Here is a 22721-nt window from a genome sequence, read left to right as displayed (position 1 = left end):
TGCCTCCTCGTCCAGCTCAAAGACCTCGACATTTTCTCTGCTCGACCTCGAGGTTGACGGTAGTGAAGGAGAAGACGGAATGTACGGGTCCGGGCTGAGAGGAAGGAACATTGAGGATTTGGGAGATGTAGAGGAGAAAGGACTTTTGAAACGGTCCGACAGTTCAAATTCAAATCGATCTGAGAAGACGGGGAGTCTGAAGGGCAAAGAAAGAGAGAGGTCACTAGGGGTTTTGGAAAAGGTCGACATTGAACAGGATGCTCAGAAAGGGGGACTGAGTAGTAAGAGAGATAAACAAGCTTTCGCATTGCTAGTCCTGCTATGTGAGTTTTGCTCAAAATCCAGCATGTATAAGTAACACTGACCCTATAGACCTGTAAGCTAGCTGAGGTGACAAAGAGTTCAACACTGATGGTCTTATAGATTGCAAGGTATACCACTGGGACTGACCTTTGGAACAATCCCTTTCCTACTCAAACCTCATCTGTCATATTCTCAACTAGCTATCTTCGCTCTGTCCACATGGCCATATTCTCTGAAATTACTCTGGAGTCCCATTGTGGACGCTTGGTTCCTGCCGAAATGGGGAAGAAGGAAAAGTTGGATAGTACCGGTACAAGCTATTGTGGGGGTTGGTTTGTGGATCATCGGGAGTAGAGTGGAAGGGTGGTTAGAAGAGGTAAGCCATACTTCACAGCGAATGAATCTTACTGAACCCAAGGAACCTGTGAATGTCAAGTTTTTGACGACCGTGTTTGGAAGTCTGATTCTCGCTGCTGCCACTCAAGGTAGGTTGGCATTTAGCTGTCACCATCTGCCCCCTACTACATCATCTCTTTCGCTTAGTTGTGGTGTCGTTCAAATGAATCGTAGTCGAGGGCACCGGCTGACTGTAAGATATCGCTGTGGACGGTTGGGCATTGACATTACTGTCTCCCCCTAATTTATCATATGCATCAACAGCACAAACGATTGGATTGGGAATTGGAAATGCTTTGTCATTTACCGTCTTCCTCGCCTTCAACAGCCCCGACTTTTCGTGAGTGACGTTCTTCATGACTCACACCCTGAAGCGCCAATCACCCTGGACATCTGATCGCTCTGATGTCAATCCACGGAACCTGGGTCTTCTTGACCAATGCTGTTCATATCAATGTGGACAGTGAGTTGACGCCTTGTAGAAATAGATACTTTCGCTCCAAACCACTCGATGCGGGTCTTGTCTCTCTCGGAGGGTATATGAAGTTTTGGGGACTAATCTACGCGCTCGTGACTGTGTGGTTAGCCAGATTCAAGAGGGAAGATCCGGTGGGTGAAGATGATCCCGATATGGACGTAAGAAAAGTGTACAAAGTGATGTGGTCTATCGTGCAACTACCTAGTGAGCTTTTTCTATGAATTCTTCCTCTCACCCCGGCCCTAAAATTTCCCCACTATAGGTTTCTCCTACTCAATCACTCGATCTCAACTTTAAAGGCATGAACATGATTGTTGTTAGAAACCTCTCCATTTCAAGCTGACATCCCAGATATCCAATCATTCCTCCTCGTTCACCTCATATGTAAATTCGGTTTCATGGTGAACGACTCTGTCACTCCTCTCAAACTCCTCGAAAAGGGTTTATCTAGAGAAGATCTCGCAGTTGCCGTCTTGCTCGACTTTCCTGCTCAGATGATAGCAGGTTGGTTGGCCGCTAAATGGTCTCGGCCTTCACCCCCGTCCAGACATCCCCTATCGGGATCGCAAGGTGGTGGAAACCATGTGTTGCGACCTTGGGTGTATGCGTTCTGGGCTAGATTGGGGATGGCGGGAATAGCTACTTTGGTGGTCCGTGGTTTTCCTACGGGAGGAAAGGTAGGGTCGGGATATTTTGGGTTGATCGTTTTGACTACTTTGTTGTCGTCTCTCACTAGGTGAGTTTCAGCGGTTTCTCTCTTGGTCTGTTCCCACCTCTCACCGCTTCTTTCCCTGTGCCTTCCCCTTTGGCATACTCTTCTCGCTCTTCCTTTCTCGTTTCCTCGTTCTTTCCTTGATACCCGTCATCGAGCTCTCTTCGTTCTCATTCTCTTCTTCATTCTCGTCAAGTATCGAAAGCCTAGACCGATTTGAGCTTGGGAATGTAGTAAGGGATCTTGAATTCCAGCTCACAAAGCAGCACCGTACAATTTGTCGGCATCACTGCATTCCATACTCAAATTGCCGACCCACTTATCGGAGGGACATACATGACGGTAAGCTCTTTGCCACTCCCCACGTCCCCATTCATCTGATAGTCGATGAGCATGGATACTGACCGCTAGCTCCTCAACACAGTATCCAACCTCGGCGGGACCTGGCCCAAACCTCTTATCCTCCGATCTGTCGACCTTCTCTCTTCTTCCATTTGTCGTCTACCCGGCTCTTCTCCCACACCATTGGGATGCACAACAGATCATGACAAGTCATCTTGTATTGCTAAAGGAGGTGAATGTGTGGTATATCGAGATGGGTATTATATCATGTCAGTCATCTGTGTCAGTTTGGGAGCGGCGGTATTTGTGGGTTTCATCTTACCTACTGTAAGGAGATTAGAGGGGTTACCTTTATCATCGTGGAGGGTAAGAATACCTAGATGATCTCCAATGTCTGAATTGAGTAAAGGCGTGTCATTAGGATTGATGCATCTTGTCGTTCTACTACAGTAGCTAATATATTTGACTGACTTGTCTGATACATAGTTGACAACATGCTTGAGTGAAATGATACATGGACAGGGAACATGACATGAAGTGGGTTGGGTCTATGTGTCTGAGGAAGGATCTTTGAAATTTATCATGCCTTGGGAGCAATGACCATATCGAGTTGCTCAAACTGTTTCACTGAATCCTCGACAGTCTTTTCGAGCGAAGTGACTATCTATCAGTCTTTCCACCTGGTCGCCTCCATCTTCCACACACTGGCTCCTCGCGTTCCTATTGACAAGACGACGATGTAAGGAGGTGAGCATACGAGTATGATCAAAACCTGGGAATGTGAGAGTCGAGATCCACTCACATTCAATCCCCAGCTCCCTCTTCGCCTTTCCCACATCCAACTTATAACTCCCTTTATCAGATGGAGTCTTCGCCGCACTCCTTTGCGGTACAGCAGTCTTCAAATCTGGTCGAAGTCCAGCTACAGTCCTAGCGACAATATCAAAATCGAATTCACCACCACAAAGAAGATATCTTCCTGAAATAGGACGAGAGATGATTTGATATAATGCTTCTGCGACATCACGCACGTCTACCCATGCTGTGGCGGTCGTAGTGGGGACGGGGTGATGTTTGCTGGATACCGTTGAATGGAAAAGGAGGGATGTGGAAGTGTCGAGTGTATCTGGGGAAGTGGAAGGGTGGAGGTGATACGATGGACCCAAGATGACTAAGGGTCAGCATGGGTAGAGTGCAAATATATTTAATTTGGAAAAACAAATCGAGTACGAGTAGTGTGTGAGATATGGGTAGGTACTGAGAGGGTATCAAGGGGGATACGGCTGTTCGTGTGCAGACATATGAAAAGGCTGAGCTTGGAATGGGGAGTGGAAAACTTCGGCAAAAGGAGGATGAGAGGAGGGAGGAGAAGTGGAAGAGATAAGAGAGGAGAGATTACAAGGGGGAAGAGCTGTACTCACATGGTGGACAAACCGTCCCAAGAACAAATTTAGGCCCGAGTGATTTATGCGTTTCCCAAGCAGTCTGCTCGGCCAACTTTTTGGAAGTGGCATACCAATATGCTTGAGTGGAACCACTAGCACATCAGTCCGATCATACGTCTTCTTCTCCACCCAAATACCGACTTAAAAGGTGAAGCTGTCTTCTAAAATCTTCCACGTTTCTAGGAAACCATTACTGAACTCTTGGGACCAATGTAAGCCACCACAGAAGAGGATGTGATGTTCAAAGAAGGAGTCAGACTTACTCTTCTTTGGCTTCCATCTTCTCCGCTTCTTGCTCCGTCATAGGCGCCCAATCCTCTTCGGTGTACACGACATCTTTGAGAGTTGTAAAGTCCGATTGAGTATCACCGACGGCAGCGAAAGAGGAAACGATAGCGAGAGCTTTAACGCCTGTTCTTAGCAATTGTCCTTCTATCCGTCACGATTTCAATCTCTTACCAAATTCCACCACCTAGACTGGAAAGTCTTTAAGAGAGGGGAATGGATGGGGAATAATGGGAATGTGACTCACTCGATACCTTAGCAACTTGCTTTATCAATCTCTTCGTTCCCTCAACAGCGGGTTCCCTATACTCCTCCCATTTCTTCCCGTCCATATGCCACGGACTAGCAGTATGTACCACTCCTTCCACTCCATCCAAAGCCTCTCCATAATCTCCCTTGACAAGATCGGGGAGAACGACATAAGTTAATTTGCCTTCATCCACGTACTTCTTCAATGAAGCCAGAGACAAAGTTTCATCGCCCTTGTCGGACGATCTGACGGTTCCACGGACTGACCATCCTGAAAAGAGGAATTTGATGGCTGTGTGTACGCCAACGAAACCGTTGAGACCTGTAATGAGAACAGTAGGCATTGTGGGTTGGTTGATGGGTTATATTGGTCACTTGGTCAAATGTTTATGTGGTGTGTGGATCTACTGTATGGTCATATGGTGGATCAGTGCGAGGTAAGTGAAGGGTGAGGATCAGTTCGAGAAGTGTTTCCCGATCTCGATGATGACGTACGAGTACGAATACTTTGCTTAGGCGTTTTGAGTGAAACGTCATTCAGAAGTACGGCCAGCGGCCGGACTTTGCGGCATGTGGGAGCGGCCAAAGAATACGGGGGGGAGATCGGACTGTTGTACAGTCGGACGGGCGTCAATGTCAGTCAAGTGAAGGTTACATGTAAGATGAAAGCAACTCACGTGGGAGAAAACTAAGTGCCACGAGATGGAAAGATCGACATTGGGTTGCGACACGCGCACGGACGCACTCCCTTTTATCCCTTAGTTCCCTCAGTGGCGCCGTGGGCGGATAAGCAGTTACTGTGAATTGGTCTAGACGATGTCTTCCACTATCTCAGACTTGGTCTCGCTTGCGACGCGGGTCCAGCGGAGAGGGCGCAGACCCTAGTCGTGATCACCATCAGATAGAGTACGACATTCCTGCCACTTCGGTTCGGATTCGGAATGTCACTCACCTCGTCTCTTTTACACCCACTCGCAATCATTCCTTGATATCAACTCGCCACTCTCCCCCCACCGTCGGTTCTCAACGTACGTATTATATCCCTTCTCCCTGCCCTTTCCTCCCCTTCATCTTTCTCTCTTTCCAACTTGACTTGACCTGATGTTCATCTCCATCACAGTGGCAACCCAGGTCATGTCTCGTCTGGCGGATCGAGCTTCGACCCAGCTGACCGAGTCAGCAGGTTGGAATTTCATCTGGTCTCGAGGGACATCTTCATGTCAAGTGAGTGACTTGACCTTTCACAAACGCCCCTGTCAAGCGGCGCCCCACTCACTCGTAGCAAGTTAACGTGACTATACTCGGCGGCAATCCACCATGGAGTTTGGTACTGGCGTCAGTATCATCATCTTACCAACAGTGTGAGAGCTGATGTCAGTCCTATCGGTGGTCGGCCGGTCTTTTGGGATATAGCCGTGCCTACCGATTACGACCCTTTACTGGCTAGTTATGTCAATGTCAGTATATTCACGACTTGCTCAATGTCGCCCATATAGTAGATACCGGTTCCTTTCCCTTCCGGAACTGAATACATTGTCTTTGGGTACGACGGGACCGGAGTCTGGGCCGGTGAGTCTGTATTTGGTTATCGTAATGATCTGACCTTTGTAGATCACGATCTGTCCACAGAACTACAGGTGGTCGGGACGGGGAATGACAAGTGTTTTTCAGACACCGTTTTTCGACCGCGTGATTTCTCCTTTTCTGTCTCAGGTCAGATTGAATCTTGTTCCACAGGCTCGCATGGTTTCGAGGTATCGTGGGATGATGAGATGGGGGAAGGACCGTATAATATGACCATCTTGTCACTTGACGCGTCTTATCCGCCTTTTGATGTGCCACTTATTGGAGGACGAAGTACGATAGGGGATGATAGCTGGAATGTCAACATGACAACGGGAACGAGATTCACAATAATGATGAAGTGAGTACTCACCAACTCGCAGCTTCCTAATTGACACAATATGCCATAGGGATGACAGTTGACTCCCCAGTAATGGACTAGGACGTGGACGTGGGGGTATGGGAGAGATTTACCAAGTGCAAGGATCCAAAACATCCTGTCTCTCTTCAATCGCTCCTTCGGATACCGTCCACTCAACATCCGCCTATGTCCCTCTTCCGCCAACAAAGGTCATAACGAACTCCCCTGTCAGTCCTGTCGACGGGGAAACATCCAGTGCAAATTCCAATCGTGGTCGTCTGGTGTCCGACACACCCGCTCGTGATAATGTTACTTCGACATCCATTTCTTATGATGACTCCGGTTCTCCAAACGGTCTTTCCACAGCCGCGGCAGCAGGTATCGGAGCTGCAGTCGCTACCGCCGTCCTTCTCATCGGAATTGCTTTCATCGGTTATTATCTCCATAAACGACCATCGGCTCCCAGTGGCGGATTGAGCAGGTACAATGCTGTCGATTTGATCGATTCTCGAGGTCCACGTCCATTCGGTGTGAACAGTATTGAGCCTCGGATTGAGCCTTTTCGAACAAGCAACACCAACAGTCCTCCAAGTCTTCGTCGGCTTAGCACTTCCAGATCTCCTACTTGTTCACCGGGAGGATATTCCGAGACAATACTACGACCACTACCAACTTCCCCTTCCTCCCCATCCCACGTAGCTCAATGCGATCCTCATGTAGGAAGTCCGACTTCACCGAGTCAACATTCGGCCGTCCGTAATCCTAGAATATCACAAAAACGACCAGACGCCAGGTCCATGTCAATTTCCAGTCAAATATCCCGTACGTCCGTCTTGAGATCTTCAGCATCTTCCTCTACACCAATGTTATCAACCATGGAATCACTCAAACTTGCCGCCTTGGAAAAATCTCCTCGAGCGTCGATGCAAGAAAGAAGACGATCCGAGGAGCCTCGACGGCCACCATCAGAATCAGAGCCGGAATATAGGAGACACACCGATGCCGGAGTCTCGTTGGATGGGGAAAGAAGGGTGATCGACTTGCCTCCGTTGTATGATGATGTCCCCCGACAATGACTTTTAGATTTGAGTCATGTGGCATCAAAGAGGGGGGATTTGCATTCCGTCGGTCGTCAGGGTTTTAGATTATGATATTTCACGCTATGCAAAACTCTGTGATGAAAATTTTGAGAGATCGTTTGGACAGATGTGGACCTCGTTACGGAAAGTTAATCGAGCATGGCGGCATTGAGCCGTCGGCCATCGGTCGGCTCGGCTTAACTTACGGCTTCGGATGGAATTTCGTTCCTGACCGGGATGCCCATTTGAATCCACCCCCTATCAGCTCGTTTGAATCAGATCAGAAAGCAAAGGACACGACGAGACATTTGCATTCCTCTTTCTGTTTTTGCACTCGTCAGTCATCACTCCCATCTACTTGTATGATCTGTAGTTGGTTCTCACACAGCATCTCAAATTGACAACTTGTACCTCACTCTCATTGGCAAACTCGTGACAAAGGGAAAAAGGAGAAGAAGGAAGCACAGCCCCTAAAGCCCCCTTTCGCCTTTTGCCTTTCGCCTTTCCTCGCATCGCTTGTCGACGCAGGGAGGATCCTTTTGATTCGCGGTATCATTCGGTAAGATCTCTCTTACTTCTTGATCAGTCGATCCTGCGTCATTTCTCATCTGAGTATTTGAACCGTCATACCAATACTTTGCTACAACCCAAATCCTTGGAACATATCTCTATCCCGACACCTAGTCCCGCCCCTTCTCCCCACTTCAGGGCGGGGGTTATCCATTCGAGGACATCTTCAAAAGTACGCAAGACCTCCATTGGGATCTGATCTGACCTTCAGATCTCGGTTCACGTGGGAAACGGAACTGGACAGACACACGAGATAAGCCCTTGGTCAAATGATCAGCTTGGTGTTATATACGTTGGGAGGATTGGTCCTCGGTTCGAGGGTGAGAGCACAAGGAGCGGGACATTTTTTTTTCGATTGGCCTGCTGAGACCGCACGATGTGATGTGAGTGTTTGGTCTTTCCTTTCTCTTTTGGCATGTTCAGCGTCGGGCTTGGCCGTGAATGACAGGGTGGTTCAAGTTGGCGAAGGCCGGAAACAGAGGTCGTGATGTCCCTGAAACGATAAGCATGTGAAAATGGAGCTGTCAGCATTGTCTGGGAGAGGAGTGAGGATCATATTATGTGAAGAAGAGGGAGATTTCAAGAGGACGCGTTAAGGGGAATGACTGGAATGTGACAACATGAACAGAAGGAAAGCAAGGATGAACAACGGCGAGGGACAGAGAGGGATGTCTGGGGTTTACACGCCTGTTCCGAAAGAGACAAGGAGATGTGAAATGTCGTAAACAGAAGACGGATGACTGACTTCAGGTCGTCGATCTCACTTGGTCAGGAGGTTCACCTCCATTCACTGCTTTTATCGTGTCAGTCGTCCTTGCTGAAGCATCATCACTTCCTTCACTTTCATCTCATAGTCACTTCCAAGTCGTGGACCATATGATTCTCATGTTCAACCCCTCTATCGCAGGAGGTCCCAAGTTTCCTTCCATATCTGTGCTGTGTAACCTTCCTCCCCCATCCCCATTCTACTTGGTCCTGGTCCCTCACTATAACTTACCCCTCTGAAAAGTACATGGCTAATCACCAGTCCCACACCTTTCAAACAACCTTTCGTCTACCCTATCCCATCTAGCGCATATAAGAATGGACAAGGATCATATCCCGTGCGTTTCAGTGAATGCTTTATACCCGACAATGACTGACGGTAGATACAATTACAACTTGATCAAGGGACTGCTTATGTCGTTTTCGTAGCGGATGCCATTAGTCTAGGGGCTGGTGAGTGATCCTGAATCCCTTCCAATTTCCACCTGAACATTGAATGCTCTTCCGTTCTCCTTTTCATATGATCTACTTGCTCTCTACCTTATACTTGAGAAGTACACGAAGATGAGAAAACCCCACCGCGAATGTTCGAAAAGAGCGCATAGTAAACACCCCATTCTTTATACTTGCATAGAACACATTCACAAGAGATTCTCAATCTTGACTTGTGATCAATGCATGAGTGAAGGAAATCTGACATGTCAGGCGGATCATCTGAAATTCAAATCGTCCAAAATTCTACTCAATCTTCTTGTCTCAATTCAGCCTCTTCCAATTATTCATCCCACAATTTCGACTTTACCGTCACTGGTCAATCACAACAATGTACTTCAGGTTTCGATCTCTCTTGGACTGATAACACTTCCAACGAACCTTACAACTTTACCGTAGTCCCTCTCGATCAATCCTCCTATCCATTCGACGTATCTCTGGATGACAACCAGAATAAGAAGAGTTGGCAACCGTCTCTGAACGCAGGAACTAGGTTTACCATCATGATGAAGTAAGTTTTTCACCTTTCACAGTCATGTACTCTTTATTGATGTGATCAGTGATAAAAATGGTTATGGGACAGGTGGTACTGCTGGGATATACGAAGTGACAAATTCTACACAAACGAATTGTATCACTCAACCGCTTCAAGCTACTGGTACTTGGCCGGCTGGATTGGCAACAACGACTTTATTCGTCATCTCCTCTTCGGCTCTAAGCGGAGGTGCGATAGCCGGGATCGTCATTGGAGTAATGAGTGGATTCTTCATTCTAGCTTTACTGATTTGGTTATTATTCCGTCGAAGACGACAGAGACGTAAGACGGAAAAGATGAAAGGACAGGAAATGGATTTAGGTGATGAAATGGGAGAAGGAAGTTATGAGCATCTTCAACCTAATCCAATGGTCGAACCTTATCGTCCTGTTGGAAGTTTTGTCGCTCCTCCTGGTGTTTTGGATTCACAATCATATTCCGAAATTCAATCTCAGACACAAACACAATCTCCATCAGAATCACAATTCACTCCACAATCCCCTAGACGTCAGACCACTTTAACCGACTACACATCCACACATCGTACTTCTGCCGGATTCGCAGGACTTGGAGCAGGTCTACCTGAATGGTCTGATCCGATCGATTCAACAGCGGGACCATTACCTACTAAGAATTCACTTTCTGTTCGAACCCCATCAGGTCAATCGTCAGAACCCAGGACTCCAACGGGGATGAGAGTTGTCAACCATGATTCACCTGATTCGTTGCCTGTCACACCTAATAGAGTCTCACAGGTATCTCCTCGAGTACCAACATTTAGAAGACACGAAGATGCTGGGAGGGTAGAGATGAGGGAAGATATAGTGGATTTACCTCCTTTGTATACTGATGTACCTAGGGATGATATACCGGGTTGAGTAAGAAGATGCATTGTTGAATTCATTGTTATTGGCAAGTATGACGACGGAGACACTGGAACGAGGTTCGAATGCGAGTTGATGAAATGTCGGGAGTGTTGTTCGAGGATAAAGAATTATGACGCGAAGCCTACTCGTTTCTTATTTGTTGGCGGTTGCTCTTTCTTCATACGTTTTTTCTCCTTTGATTTCTCTTTGATAGCTTCTTTGACACGTATCTGCCAGTCAGCTGGTTCATCTATTCTACGATGTATAAATCACTGTCGAACACGGATGCCTGGAGGAATATGAGAAGATCGAGACCTTTCTGGCATGGGTAGACTAATGGGGCAAAGACGAGACATGCTAAGAGAGGATGCAAGAGGCAAGAGGGCGGAAGATAATGATCACCGAATGATAGAGAAGGAGATTAAGAATGAAGAAGGACTGAATGATAGAGAAGAGAATGGCGAATGAAGAACGAGGGAAGACAACGAATTACCAGAAGATAAACGATAATGATTTCGAGAGGCAATGCAATGAGAATACACCAGACTGGGGTATACAGATTGGAGGAGAAGAAAAGACATACCAAAGCCATCTCTTTCTCCACTTTTCTCTTTTCCTTATCTTCTTTACCTTTCTCTTTTCTTAAAGTAGAAGCTTCTTCTTCTTCACCATGAACGACATTCTTGACTCTTGATAATTTATTTTCAGTCTTTTCGTCTTGTGTATTGGTGACTTTATCAATAAGAGATAAAAGACCTGCCTGATCGTTAGCTTGTAGTCTTTCATTCTTACCACTAGTAATACTAGTAGATCTGAAGATCTCCATCTACACTCCATTTAGAATCAGATGTGAAAGACCGACCAGCTATCTGCCTTGACGGATATACATAAGTTTTTGTAGGGATTGCATTTTTGAACTTTAGTCAGGACCGGGGAGGAGTGGGGATATGAAGGGAAATGTGGGTGAAAAAAATTGAGACTGATTAGAGTGGTGAAGTTGTTCAAAGAGTTGATCACATGAGCTTGTATAAGACATATCTTCAGAGCTGCGGATTGGAATTGACGCTTGATAGAGGACGAAAAATGTTCGTGGAAGATGAAGAAGGTAATTTAGAGGAGATACCCACTCGATCTTCTAGAAACACCTTTCCTTTCTTTCCCGGTCCACCGGATCTTCTCTTTCTTCTTCTACCCTCTTTCTCCAGCTTTGAAGTCGTACTGGTAAGCTGAGCTGCACTTGGCGATGTAATGGACATGTTGTCGTATGAAAAGTGGGCTATATAGATGGAGTACTAAGTAGGTTCGGAAAACATTTTACAAGCCGTGCTACTCATTTGTGGCAGTGTGGCACTTTTACTTTTCCTCTGTGTTCTCTCATCCTTGACAGGTGATCAAAGAAAGGATCATACGGTGCAGATGAAGGAATACTCCGTTGATACTTCTGAAAAGAAAGGTGGAAGGAAGAAGATTAGAGATACATCCCATCTTTGATTAATCGATACAACTCCCAAGACACTACCGTTATCAGATCAAATACTCCAACATTCCTAGTTCCGCCCTTGGCCTTGTCCATATTTGTGGCCCCTGCCTTTTGTAATACAAATCGAGTGAGTGCTCGGCTCTTGCTCGTTGTGTGTTTGATTATAAGAGTTCTGACTGTCCGAATAACCAACAAGCTCAAAGATAGGATAACGGCGAATGTGACAATCCGCTGGGACAAACCGACCTGTCCAGTCATTGTTCACACCACCACAACCACCTGGTGGAGTAGTGCAGAACGAGGAGATGGTGAAACTCGTGGATTGTCCAAAACTTCAAATCCTATCCCCCATCTTGCGTCGTATACGTTTTCTCACTATCAGCTCTGCTAATCCCTACGCATCAGTGACCCGACCTTTCCGCATATACATCACGCGGGAGGAAGAAACTCACATAGACCAAGGCATCAATCAATCCGACTGATAACACCATCCAAGCTGATAATAGTCCAAGTAATGGGGAACTTTCCTTATGTACCATATCATATACTAAGCGGACAAGCGACATCGAAAACACAAGCATGTACTATGTGATCAGTCTGCCTTGCTGACTTCATCGATTGTTCCGCTCACCATTACGTATGGTGTTCGTGTGATGGCGGGAGAAGAGTAGAGGAAGACGGAAGAGGAGGAATATGGGGTTCGGCAGTGATTCTGGCGGTAGATAAATGATGAACTCACTGCTAAAGGGAAATATAACATCAACAAACTCGCCTGCCGATTGAAATACGCCGAAGCTGACATCAGAGGTTTATTTCCTCTCTCTGGTTTTTCTCCATTCACGGTACCAACCGTCGTGACTTGACAGTCGTTGAAGAACTCTGCCATTGTCTGACCTGGTAATCCTTCTCCATCTTCTTCTCCCTCCCTATTGGCATGTTCCATCCCCGGTGATCTGGATATGTCGCCTAGACTGTATTGATCTTGCGCGTCCGTCATTGAATGTACCTCCGACAATGGCCGAGGAGGGAGTAATATAGACGTTGGTCTCCGTGAACTTTCTTGATCAAAAGTATGGACTGGACATCGTTCTTCCACCGAAGATATTAATCCTTCTCCTTCTCTACTGCCGTCTAAAGTCGATGTTATTGACATGTCGCGGGAGGGACTGGGGAGGAGTTCATCTCCCAACATAACCGTTGAGGGTGGTGCGGACGGTTGGTGTGAATAAGATATTGGTGCTTGAGAGGTTGATGGATGAGCAACAGCTTTGTGGGCTTCACCGAAGTCGACGGATGGTGGATGGGATGGTGATGCCGCTTCATCATTTATGGATTGCGTTAACTTTGTTCGACCGATATGAACGAATTCCATCTGTTCCCATGGTGCGTCCGGATTCATAGGAGATCCAATACCATTTTTGTTGCGTCGTAAGTGTCCCCGAGCTGGTCCAGGTGGTGGATCAACATCGACTTGTCTTTGACCGGAAGCGAAGTGAGTGGAAAGTTGAATGGTGTCGGGTCTCCGGAGGAAAGAATAAAGTCGAGTATAAGCAGTGACAATGATGACGAATACAGTTGCTCGTGGTATAAACTGTATCAGGTCTCTTGCGTCAAGGTTGTCTTTAAGAGGATGAGAAGCGTAATAACATATGTTGCCTTGAGAAACCCAACCGTATCCTGCCCACCAACCACCGGATTGGATAACGGAGACTGTGATAACAAAGGGCCATGATAGGAAGGACCATCGTTCGAATAATGTTGTTGCTGAGGATAGTGGGTATTTCTGCGGGTGAGCAAAGAGTTCATTTGAATGATCTACATCACGAAAGGATGAAACTTACCAAAAGAAGTGTGGTACCAACAGCGATCAAGATTGTCCACATGTTCTGGGTAAACAATATAATGGTAAGGAAGAAACCATGTATGTTCTACCTCTATTCAATGATAAGTCCGAGATGACATTAAAGAGATACTCACACATCCTGCGGAACCCGTCTGAAAACGGAAACCTGTGAGCCACATGATACTCGGAACAATAAGCATCAACCTGGAGATCAATATCATTCCAAAACGTCACGAGTGACGAAACCTACCCCAGTGAAAGATCACTGACAACCATACCTACCAACAATCTGACCCGTAGCTTCCCAGTGCCCTTCTTAAACAGCGATAACAGCAGATAGCTTGCACCAATAATGGTGAGACTTGAGATGACCACATCTCCAATCACCGTCAGTCGTTGCCAGTGCGGCATGATCGAACTTCCTCTTGTAGATGTCTCAGGTTGACAAAATATCGGTCAAAGAAGAGTTTAGGGAACTGTCCCCAGCGGGGATGAAGATGGGGATAGCAAGCGACGAAGGAGGTGACAATGTCAAACCTCCACTTTCCAACCGTGACATACACTCTACCCACTGAACATTCTAACATAGACCTATTCTCGGCAGTGGGCGGCTGACTAGCAGCAGGCAGAAGCAGGCGGCGGCGGCGGCGGGGTGGGGGAGGCGAATCCCTGTGATGCTTTGATGCTGTCAACCACCCGATCCCGGAGTGGCGGTGGAGGGTCCTCCCGATGCAACGATCAGCGGCGATCAATGACTGGTGATGCCGGCAGATTGTTTTGACGCCGTTGGAGCGCGTTTTGAATCCGTCAGATTCAACAGCCGCCAGCAGAGATAACTTTTCTTTGTCGAAAGGACTTTTTCAGTCGAAGGTGGTGATATGTGAATGAGACAAGATGCCTTTCGAACATGACCGAAGCCTTCAGTAGTGTTCCCGCGAACATCGCAACACGGTTTGTAACCAATTACAGTCTGACACGTGCATCAAAGGATTTTCCAGTTCTTTTGATTGATGTCAACTGACGAGAGTACGTGTGCGCGTCGAATGTTTCATCCCGATCCTGTGTCAGAAGCCGGCGTGGTTTCTCCTCCGACGCCATGGCTTTTGGTGAGCATGCATGAACACTTGTGCTCAGTTCTACAATGTGACTGAGCACAGGTACATGCATGCATGTGCTGTGTGGCCAATGTCCTTTCCGAAACGTGTTCAGGAAGGAAGAAGTACGTTTGCCGTCTCCCGGTGATCGTGACCGCATCAAAAGATCACACGATCACAATTTTCTCCCGGTGACACGTCGGTAATTTGCGGGGCCCCGGTTGAACTTTTAACGTCTCACATAGAATTTCCCCTGGTTTGGCTCGCTATGACAGACGCCCCTCAATCATATGGGCGCTTACTAGTCTGCGGCCTAGCTAGATCTGCGGCCTGCGGCATGCGGCACGCTGCATCGATCCCCTCCACATCATAGGTACCCCATATCCCCTGCCCAGATCCACATCATGCCCTTCTCTTCCTCCACTTCACATCTCATTCCCCATGTCACTTCACCTGACCGGCCATTCCTCCCACAGTCTCCCTCCTCATTCCCAACCACTTATCGAATATGGTCAAATCCCGTCAACAGACCAACTGTCGAGGAGATCCAAGCGGCTTCAAGGGCAGAGGGACGCCCTCATTCCTCTTCCCCCTCCAAAATGTCCAAGGCTGACAAGGTCAACGGCGGCAAAACTCGAGCGGTCCCCTTCCCTCCTTGACGATTTGTCCGACGACAATAACGAAGATATCGGACCACACTCTCGCGTCGAGAAGGAAGAGGACCCAGATTTCTCTCTCGTCACTTCCATCACTCGTCAATCAAAACCTCGAGGAAAAAACCGACGGGTTGAACCAACATACAACACTCTAGACGTAGAAGTCGAACCACTTCCCAAAGAGGATAAGAAGCCAGCGGCTGCTCGGGCGCATTCCGCTTGGAAAGTTTCGAGAGCAAACGTGAGCGCTTTGAACGCTCTCGGACTACGAGATTGGACGCCTGCGATCCCTCCCCCGCTACCCAAACGTGCCTCCCGACCTGACGCCTCCAACGCCCCTCCCAAATCGAAACTCAAGAAGTCATCCACCAAAGAGACCGAGCTCAGGCAGAGAACAGACACCACGCCGCTGCGAGAGCTGACCGAAATCATCGGAACCGGTTCAACCGTACCCACGTTAACCGATCATCTCGGGATCTCGTCCAGCCTCTTCACCAAAGTTTTGCGAATCATTGCCAAACTCCCGGCTCCTGTGCAGATTCTAAAAGTCATCAAGCATCCTCCACCCAAGACTCGTCCACCAGTATGGGCCGAATCACGTCAAGAACTATGCGAGACTTTACCCTATTATCGAGCTTATCAGTCTGGGCTATACATGCATGCAAAAATGGGATATGGGTACCTTTTGGACGGCTTTGGAGCTCCGTACGTTCCGTTCCATCGATACTTGTCCACTGGCTGACGTGCAGTCGAGACATTTGGGCACATGAAGGAAGAGTGATCATCTCTCATGGCGGAGGACAGTCCACACATCATCCTTCGACCGCTCGTGTTGTCCTATGCGACGACCAGTCTTCCGAGCAAGCTCGTATCGACACCTTACTGCAAGCAGCGAGGAACCGTACGCCCATCGTTTTGCTCGCTGGCGAAGGATACGAACTGCTGCCTTGGGAGCCGGGGTGTACGTACGTGGTACTTGGCTGGTGGGTCAACCTCCCGACATGACTGATTCCAACTGACTATCATAGGTACTGGGTGTCGGCGACATGGGTCGAAGCGGAGCCAGTCGCACAGGGTATTGAAGCGCCGGCAGGCAGAGATTATCATCATCGATACAAGATACGTTTCGACTGGATAGACACTCAGGGTGACCCCTGGTGGATTGACGAGCACTCTTCAACCCCGTCCGACGAAGAGATCGTAGAGAAGATGGTCGAGGAGGCGAGTCCGGATACGAGCTCCGATCACTACGATTCTGGGCTTCCGTTGGTGCCGTCAGGTTTGGAAGACATGCTCAAACTCCTACCTGTATCCTCTCACAAAGAAAACTGCAATGGCCCAGCTCCAGGACATCTCATCGTCGATGGCCTACCCACACCCCCTATCACGCCGCCTCGAGCAAAGGACCCGATGGATCACGCTAGCCCCTCACTTCGTAGTGCATCGTCAATCGAGCCAATCGGTCACGACAAGTGCGAGATCTCGAGTCCAACAACAGCAACGGAAATTATAGACGCATTGTGAGCCACTTACTGATCCCGAGACTGTGTGCTGATCTCATAGAGACCGACCCGAACAGATATGTCCCACCTGCAAACAACCCTCACTTCAGATCTACCTCGAGGGCTGGACCTGTCTCATACACTCATGTCCTCAGTTCTGGCTCCTATCCACTTGTATTGGCTTGACACCTATTCCTCCAGGCATCAGTCTGACGTATCATCCTTCATTCCTCCGACACATGAGTACACCCTCTAGTGTGAAGATTCCCTACAGCATCCTCCCCCCTCTCCCTACCACACTTCCCGGTGGCGGCATGGGTGATCGTAATATCTGGAAAGGTAAGTCAATTATTCCGTTTCCTTCGAGGTTGATGATCAGGTTTTGTATGTGAATGCGGACGAGCAAACTGTCGATATCGATGGGAAACGTGGGTACGTATCTATTCACCTGTTGCCCATGCGCTTGCTGATAGACAGGAATGCAGACATTGCGGAAAGCAATTTGGAGCTTTGACAAATGCCGACATTGTCCCTCCGGAAGTGCTCAATTCTGCTGGGACACTCCTGGGGAATGCACTCGTCAACGATGATATCCTTCAAACGGAAATCAAACGACTTTCTTCTCCCCCAGCCACCGTCCTGACATATCAACTGCAAGGGTCAGTCTTTCTCTACTCATTGGCCCTACTGACTATCAGTGGTGTGGTATATCATATCATTCCCGACTTCACCGCCCATTCCGACGCCTTGTTCCAAGCATATCAACAAGAAGCAGTGTCCACGCAGGATCCGTTGTTTCAACGAAGAGCTCTCAAGGCTAACACTGGTTTGTTCTTACCTGGTACGTTCCTCGAGCTGACGTCTAGTGAAAGGACAGACTTTAGCCCAACATTTCACACTCAATTCAGGGGCGGAATACAAATATGCCGTCGACACTGTCTCCGTATCGTTCGAAGATTCCCCGGCTTGTGTCATGGAAGCATTAGCTCTGTATGTCATCTTGTTGTTCCTTCGCTTAGAAACTCACGTTAGATTACGTACCGAAGCCTTGAGGGTGTTGGGGGAAGAAGCAAATTTCAACGAAATCCTGTCCGTATTATATTGTCAAGGACAGAAAATGAATTGGCATGATGATGGTGAAGAAGGTGTGTACTTCCTATCACACCTCCTCATCTGTGCTTCTCCTACAATACTCCTTCCAGGATTATTCCTTATCCGGGCGCTGTCAAAGAGAAAACGACTAACCTACAGGACTCGGTCCTATAGTCGCATCCCTCAGTCTCGGCTCACAAGCCACCATGTCTTTCCGTCGTAAGACCCGTAGACTCAGACTACCCGACGGTCAAACGAAAGTCAACGCGGTACCAAGTCTCAGTATCACCCTCTCACACGGTGTGAGTCTTTCCTTTCTGAATCATCTCGGAGCTGATACTAAGGACGTGGTCATCATGCAGGGAGACAAACTGCAGAGGAGGTACGAGCACAGGGTTGTGCCCAAGGGATTCAGGATAGCCGCGACTGCTCGGTACATCGATAATGCTCAGTGAATTTGGTTTCTTGCGAGAGGTGTGAGAAGCTCGGGTAGTTGGTTGGAACTGGTTCGAGGTCGGAGTAAGTGGATGGAAGTGAGATACTTTAGGTACCCAATATGCATCATTCTGCAGCATGCAGCACTACACTTCGTGATCTGGACCTAAGGTCACAAACGGCCGAAGAAGGGTGACACTTCATTATGCCGTATAGACTGCAGATCTCTTCCTAATCGTAAGTACACCTTCGTTGCTCATGGAGGGGAGAGGGTTGCTAAAACATACTCCCTACTTTCCCCCTCACCGTATTCGGAGGTGCGAGCGTTATAGCACATGTGTCATTTGCCAAAATCATACACTAAAGAACTCCATTAGGCGGGGACGACTTCGGGTCATCAGTGAGATGCAATTAGAATTTGTTCTCTCCTTTAGAAGAGGAGTAAGCATCTGCCGGATCCATTGCCATATAGGTATGCGATGGAGGGGTAGAGCTCTGCCGTCAAGCTTGCATCACCCTGGAATGTTGTTTAAGGTCGGTTGCGGGAAATCAGAGATGTGTAAGAAATTGGTTCCGTGTTGAGGATCATTGAAGACGGAAATGCAGGCTGACCGGATATCACCAGCCTCCATGGTGGAGTGGTTTTCAGCCTTTTAGAATTTCGCGGGCAGCAGCGGAATTTTTGGATTACGTAATACCCGGTCCTGTTTCAAAGGACGTATGCAGCGTAGCATCATATTAAACGTGGACGTGGTTGCCGGTTGCACACCGAGTACACCGACTTGTGTGTGCATGTCTATGGACAATGTTGGTTGCAAATACATTCCTTTCCCCTCACTTCTCGCAATCATTCTTTCATGGTGGAAGACTCAGTAAGACCTACAACAAATACCACTAATAATTCATCCAATACCGCTATACCGCGCACATCGACCAAAATCACCTTGAGGATTCATAACACCAAGACAAAACTGAAGGATATATCATGCCTGAAACAAACCACGCGGGTGTCCCTGATGTCCATATCAACGTGAGCAGTGTCTGATGTTCATTTCAAACGGATTCTTTGCTGATTCTTTCAAGTCCCAACAAAACTGTCGTCGCCCTACCGACCGAGTTCAGACTATGATTTATAAACCCTCGGGGACCGTCCTCGCCGATCTCGTTCATGAGAAAGCACAATTCGACCCTGGTTGCGACTCTAAAGATAATTGTAAATCTAATACGGGTATTCCAAACATGCGCCAAATCGACTCGGACCCTACCATTCCCTGCCCACCTGGCTGGCACCAGTTTCAGATTACCCTCCATAACCTCAACAATGCGACTGAATCGTCCGCGATTGAAGAAGCGACTGCAGTGATGAAGAAGTTTGATGGAAGAATAAAGATCTTGGGTACCAACAGAGAAGTGGTCAAGAAGGTTGAGAGCAAATGGTTCATCATTGAAGGTGAGTCACAATAATACTCAAACTTCTTCTTCTCTCGGCTCGAGTGCAACTCCCTCTGTCTCCTTGAACGCGAACTTTTACTTCGGAAGATTCTCACTCATGATACGAATCGCAAGTGTGAAATACAAGGAGTAACGATCAGGTGGAAGTACTACTTTGACCAAAGGCTTCCAACGGTCTGTTCGTATTTACCCGAACCCTTCGGAAATTGTCAATGGAAATGTCGATTCAACTGTCATGTCCGCCTTACAAAAAGCACTCGATATCCATCCGGGGAAGCCATCTCGCTGGAGCAGTTGTCGCGGAAACGATCGTATCACTGTCATGCACTTTAATCTTTATCCGGCACGGTCCAGTTCTCCCCCTCGAAGTCACACTCCTCTCACTGTCAGAACTGCCACTGAAGCTGTTCTTTCCACTTACAAGAAACTCCAATATGATCTCCGCAAACCTTGGGCTGTCACTGTAAACGGTGATGTGGCCAGGGGTTTCGTCGCCAATTATAACCCGAATCAAGTCGATCACCTAGTATCCCTGACCGATCTTGGCTGGGATTCCGGAGGTAGGCTATACCACCTTCGCTTTTGTCGTGATTCTCGATTACTTCTCCCTACATCTGGGACCACAATCGCAACATACATTGCAGACGACGACCGTCACCCCAATGCGTTCAGTATCGAAACCAGACGTCTATGTGAAGAATACAATCGGCTTAATGACAAGAAGGACTTTGTAAAGAACTGTCGCCCCTCTGATGATGACTGTTGGTTTCTCTGTGATCCGGCCACTCCAGAGCTTGCCCTCTGGCTACAATCTCAACAACTATCATCCGGGTTCTTTTTCTCCTACGTATACGGCCTCAACAGCAACCCGTCTAACTTCGACAGACGTAAGATCCTCGCTACGCGACAAGAGAAGATTGCCACGCTCAACGCTACAAGAACTCGGTCGTTCCCAAATCACTGCTCGAGGGTATCTCTACATAGTCATCCAAGAATCAATGCATGACATACTTCACACTCTCGAAGTAACCATCACAAAAGCAATTGAAGGTCCCCCTTTCCTAATGACAGATGGGAGTTGCATTGCTCCGCCTCCCTTTTTGACTTTTCAAGGCGCTTCACACCGTGTACGTATGTCTCTGACCCCCCCTTCGGACCAGTCCAATCGCACCAAGGGGTGTGCACGACAACCGATAGAAACGGCCCAGGACGGCCGAACCGTCACTAGGAAAATGACCCCTTCCGTCGCATATCCCTTCATTCAACTTATGTATCCTCTGAAATTTATTCTTTCATCTCTGGTTCGCTGTGTGTGTGTGGAATGTGATAAGTATAGAGACAAGTTGAATCAATGCATGCTTTTTTCCCTCTGTGCCACACAGTTCCGCGTGACATCTTCCTTTCCTGTCACGACCCAGCTCTTGCAGGGTCCTGACTCCAAAACCCTGAGCTCCACCTGTTGGAGCCGATATGAGCCGATATGAGCCGATATCAGTCGATATCAGTCGATATCAGTCGATATCAGTCGATATCAGTTGAATTCAGTTGATAACAGTCGATATCAGGCGATATCAGGTGATCATTGAATTACGTGTTGGTCCTTCAGAAAAGTATAAATACTAGACATATCAACTTTGTAGTTTTCCTTTTCTCAAGGATCAAAATATCATTTGCCACTCACAAAAGACCTCTTGACATACTACTTACGCTTGACACATCCCTCATCATCATTACACCTGTCTACGCCATCACACACGTCCTTGACATCATCTTGACCTGCCCGGATCCTTCGCAAGTCACCGTAGCCATCCGACCACATCACAAGTCTACAGACAACATACTAACCGTCATTGTCCAAGCTAATTAAACAGTCGCAGTCGACCTGTCTTTGATTCCTTGAGGTCTGTCCAGGACAGGACCGTGACATTTCCCATCAAACAAAGTTCCTTTGAACATCAATTCGCCATCAACGATCCCGTTCTCATGAACTTCACCACCCACGAGGGTATTAGGAGGCTAACTTTGTTGAGGACAAAGTTAGTCATGTAGTGATTAGGAAGGTATGAAGTTAGGATAGTATGAAGTTAGGATAGTATGAAGTTAGGATAGTATGAAGTTAGGATAGTATGAAGTTAGGATAGTATGAAGTTAGGGAGATACGAAGTTAGGGAGGCACAAAATTCATCCCCAACAAAGTTTGCAAGGTATGAAGCTCGGGGCTTCGGGTTGAACAAATTTCTGCGTACACAAAGTCAGGGAGGGACAAAGTACTTAAGAACCAAAGTTCTCAGAGATCTTTGACAATCTCTGGTTGTTGTCCTAGGGATAGAAGTGTCATGAACTACGTCGTGACACCTCAATTATTCCACCAGAAATGACCCTCTGTTACAACCTGAGAGCTAGGCAGTGACCTAACCTAACTTCAGTGGTCGACAGCGATAAGACACAAAGTGATAGCGTAGAGTGGATTGGACGATGATGAAGGACACCTCAGTGTAGACGCGTTATGGCGTAAGTCACTTAAGCAATTGGGATATGTGAAGTGGGTGGCAAAGTTCGTGAGAGTAACTTATGAGAATTCATCGACAAAGAAAGAGCCCTCATGAAGGGGGTTTATATAGACAGCATTCTCTAACCAGTATCACTTTGGTGATCATATCTCAACCAATCACTTAAATGCCTCACCAAATCCGTGAGTCACGGATGTGGACCGTGATCCATGGATG

General features: G+C 47.6%; 8 protein-coding genes across 8 annotated transcripts; 5 read left to right on the top strand and 3 right to left on the bottom strand.

Annotated features, from left to right (window-relative positions):
* Positions 1–79: 79 nt before the first annotated feature.
* Positions 80–2615, top strand: TREMEDRAFT_34926 (uncharacterized protein; the record flags this gene model as incomplete). The annotated part of the gene is made up of 8 exons (XM_007007436.1): positions 80–327; positions 424–679; positions 722–788; positions 898–1039; positions 1182–1381; positions 1529–1913; positions 2156–2231; positions 2301–2615. 8 exons carry the CDS (start codon positions 80–82, stop codon positions 2613–2615), a joined length of 1689 nt encoding a protein of 562 aa, XP_007007498.1.
* Positions 2616–2811: 196 nt separating this feature from the next.
* Positions 2812–4554, bottom strand: TREMEDRAFT_65378 (uncharacterized protein; the record flags this gene model as incomplete). Its single annotated transcript, XM_007007541.1, has 5 exons — positions 2812–2891; positions 3034–3402; positions 3653–3768; positions 3940–4087; positions 4209–4554. The coding sequence occupies 5 exons, from the start codon at positions 4552–4554 to the stop codon at positions 2812–2814; spliced, it is 1059 nt and encodes a 352-aa protein (XP_007007603.1).
* A 790-nt stretch (positions 4555–5344) lies between these two features.
* On the top strand, positions 5345–7210 carry TREMEDRAFT_65377 (uncharacterized protein; the record flags this gene model as incomplete). Its single annotated transcript, XM_007007540.1, has 6 exons — positions 5345–5434; positions 5493–5545; positions 5589–5667; positions 5710–5779; positions 5822–6134; positions 6205–7210. 6 exons carry the CDS (start codon positions 5345–5347, stop codon positions 7208–7210), a joined length of 1611 nt encoding a protein of 536 aa, XP_007007602.1.
* A 2641-nt stretch (positions 7211–9851) lies between these two features.
* On the top strand, positions 9852–10481 carry TREMEDRAFT_57721 (uncharacterized protein; the record flags this gene model as incomplete). The annotated part of the gene is made up of 1 exon (XM_007007480.1): positions 9852–10481. A coding segment is annotated over exon 1 (336 nt), but the record flags the coding sequence as incomplete, so codon positions are not given.
* Positions 10482–10691: 210 nt separating this feature from the next.
* TREMEDRAFT_65375 (uncharacterized protein) lies at positions 10692–11697 on the bottom strand (the record flags this gene model as incomplete). The annotated part of the gene is made up of 3 exons (XM_007007539.1): positions 10692–10760; positions 11025–11201; positions 11569–11697. The coding sequence occupies 3 exons, from the start codon at positions 11695–11697 to the stop codon at positions 10692–10694; spliced, it is 375 nt and encodes a 124-aa protein (XP_007007601.1).
* A 558-nt stretch (positions 11698–12255) lies between these two features.
* Positions 12256–14175, bottom strand: TREMEDRAFT_34775 (uncharacterized protein; the record flags this gene model as incomplete). The annotated part of the gene is made up of 7 exons (XM_007007416.1): positions 12256–12315; positions 12374–12505; positions 12661–12927; positions 13018–13704; positions 13763–13849; positions 13899–13968; positions 14015–14175. 7 exons carry the CDS (start codon positions 14173–14175, stop codon positions 12256–12258), a joined length of 1464 nt encoding a protein of 487 aa, XP_007007478.1.
* A 968-nt stretch (positions 14176–15143) lies between these two features.
* Positions 15144–18563, top strand: TREMEDRAFT_74716 (uncharacterized protein; the record flags this gene model as incomplete). Its single annotated transcript, XM_007007593.1, has 10 exons — positions 15144–16219; positions 16264–16479; positions 16543–17034; positions 17078–17355; positions 17396–17448; positions 17494–17675; positions 17715–17857; positions 17883–18161; positions 18268–18410; positions 18453–18563. The coding sequence occupies exons 1-10, from the start codon at positions 15300–15302 to the stop codon at positions 18561–18563; spliced, it is 2817 nt and encodes a 938-aa protein (XP_007007655.1). The 5' UTR covers positions 15144–15299.
* A 965-nt stretch (positions 18564–19528) lies between these two features.
* Positions 19529–21001, top strand: TREMEDRAFT_65372 (uncharacterized protein; the record flags this gene model as incomplete). Its single annotated transcript, XM_007007538.1, has 3 exons — positions 19529–19573; positions 19666–19993; positions 20136–21001. The coding sequence occupies 3 exons, from the start codon at positions 19529–19531 to the stop codon at positions 20999–21001; spliced, it is 1239 nt and encodes a 412-aa protein (XP_007007600.1).
* Between the last annotated feature and the right edge of the window lie 1720 nt (positions 21002–22721).

This window comes from Tremella mesenterica (genome assembly GCF_000271645.1).
Source record: "Tremella mesenterica DSM 1558 unplaced genomic scaffold TREMEscaffold_14, whole genome shotgun sequence".
Lineage (NCBI taxonomy): Eukaryota > Fungi > Basidiomycota > Tremellomycetes > Tremellales > Tremellaceae > Tremella > Tremella mesenterica.
The sequence above is the reverse complement of the archived record's forward strand: the minus strand, read 5'-3'. Positions and strand labels throughout refer to the sequence as shown.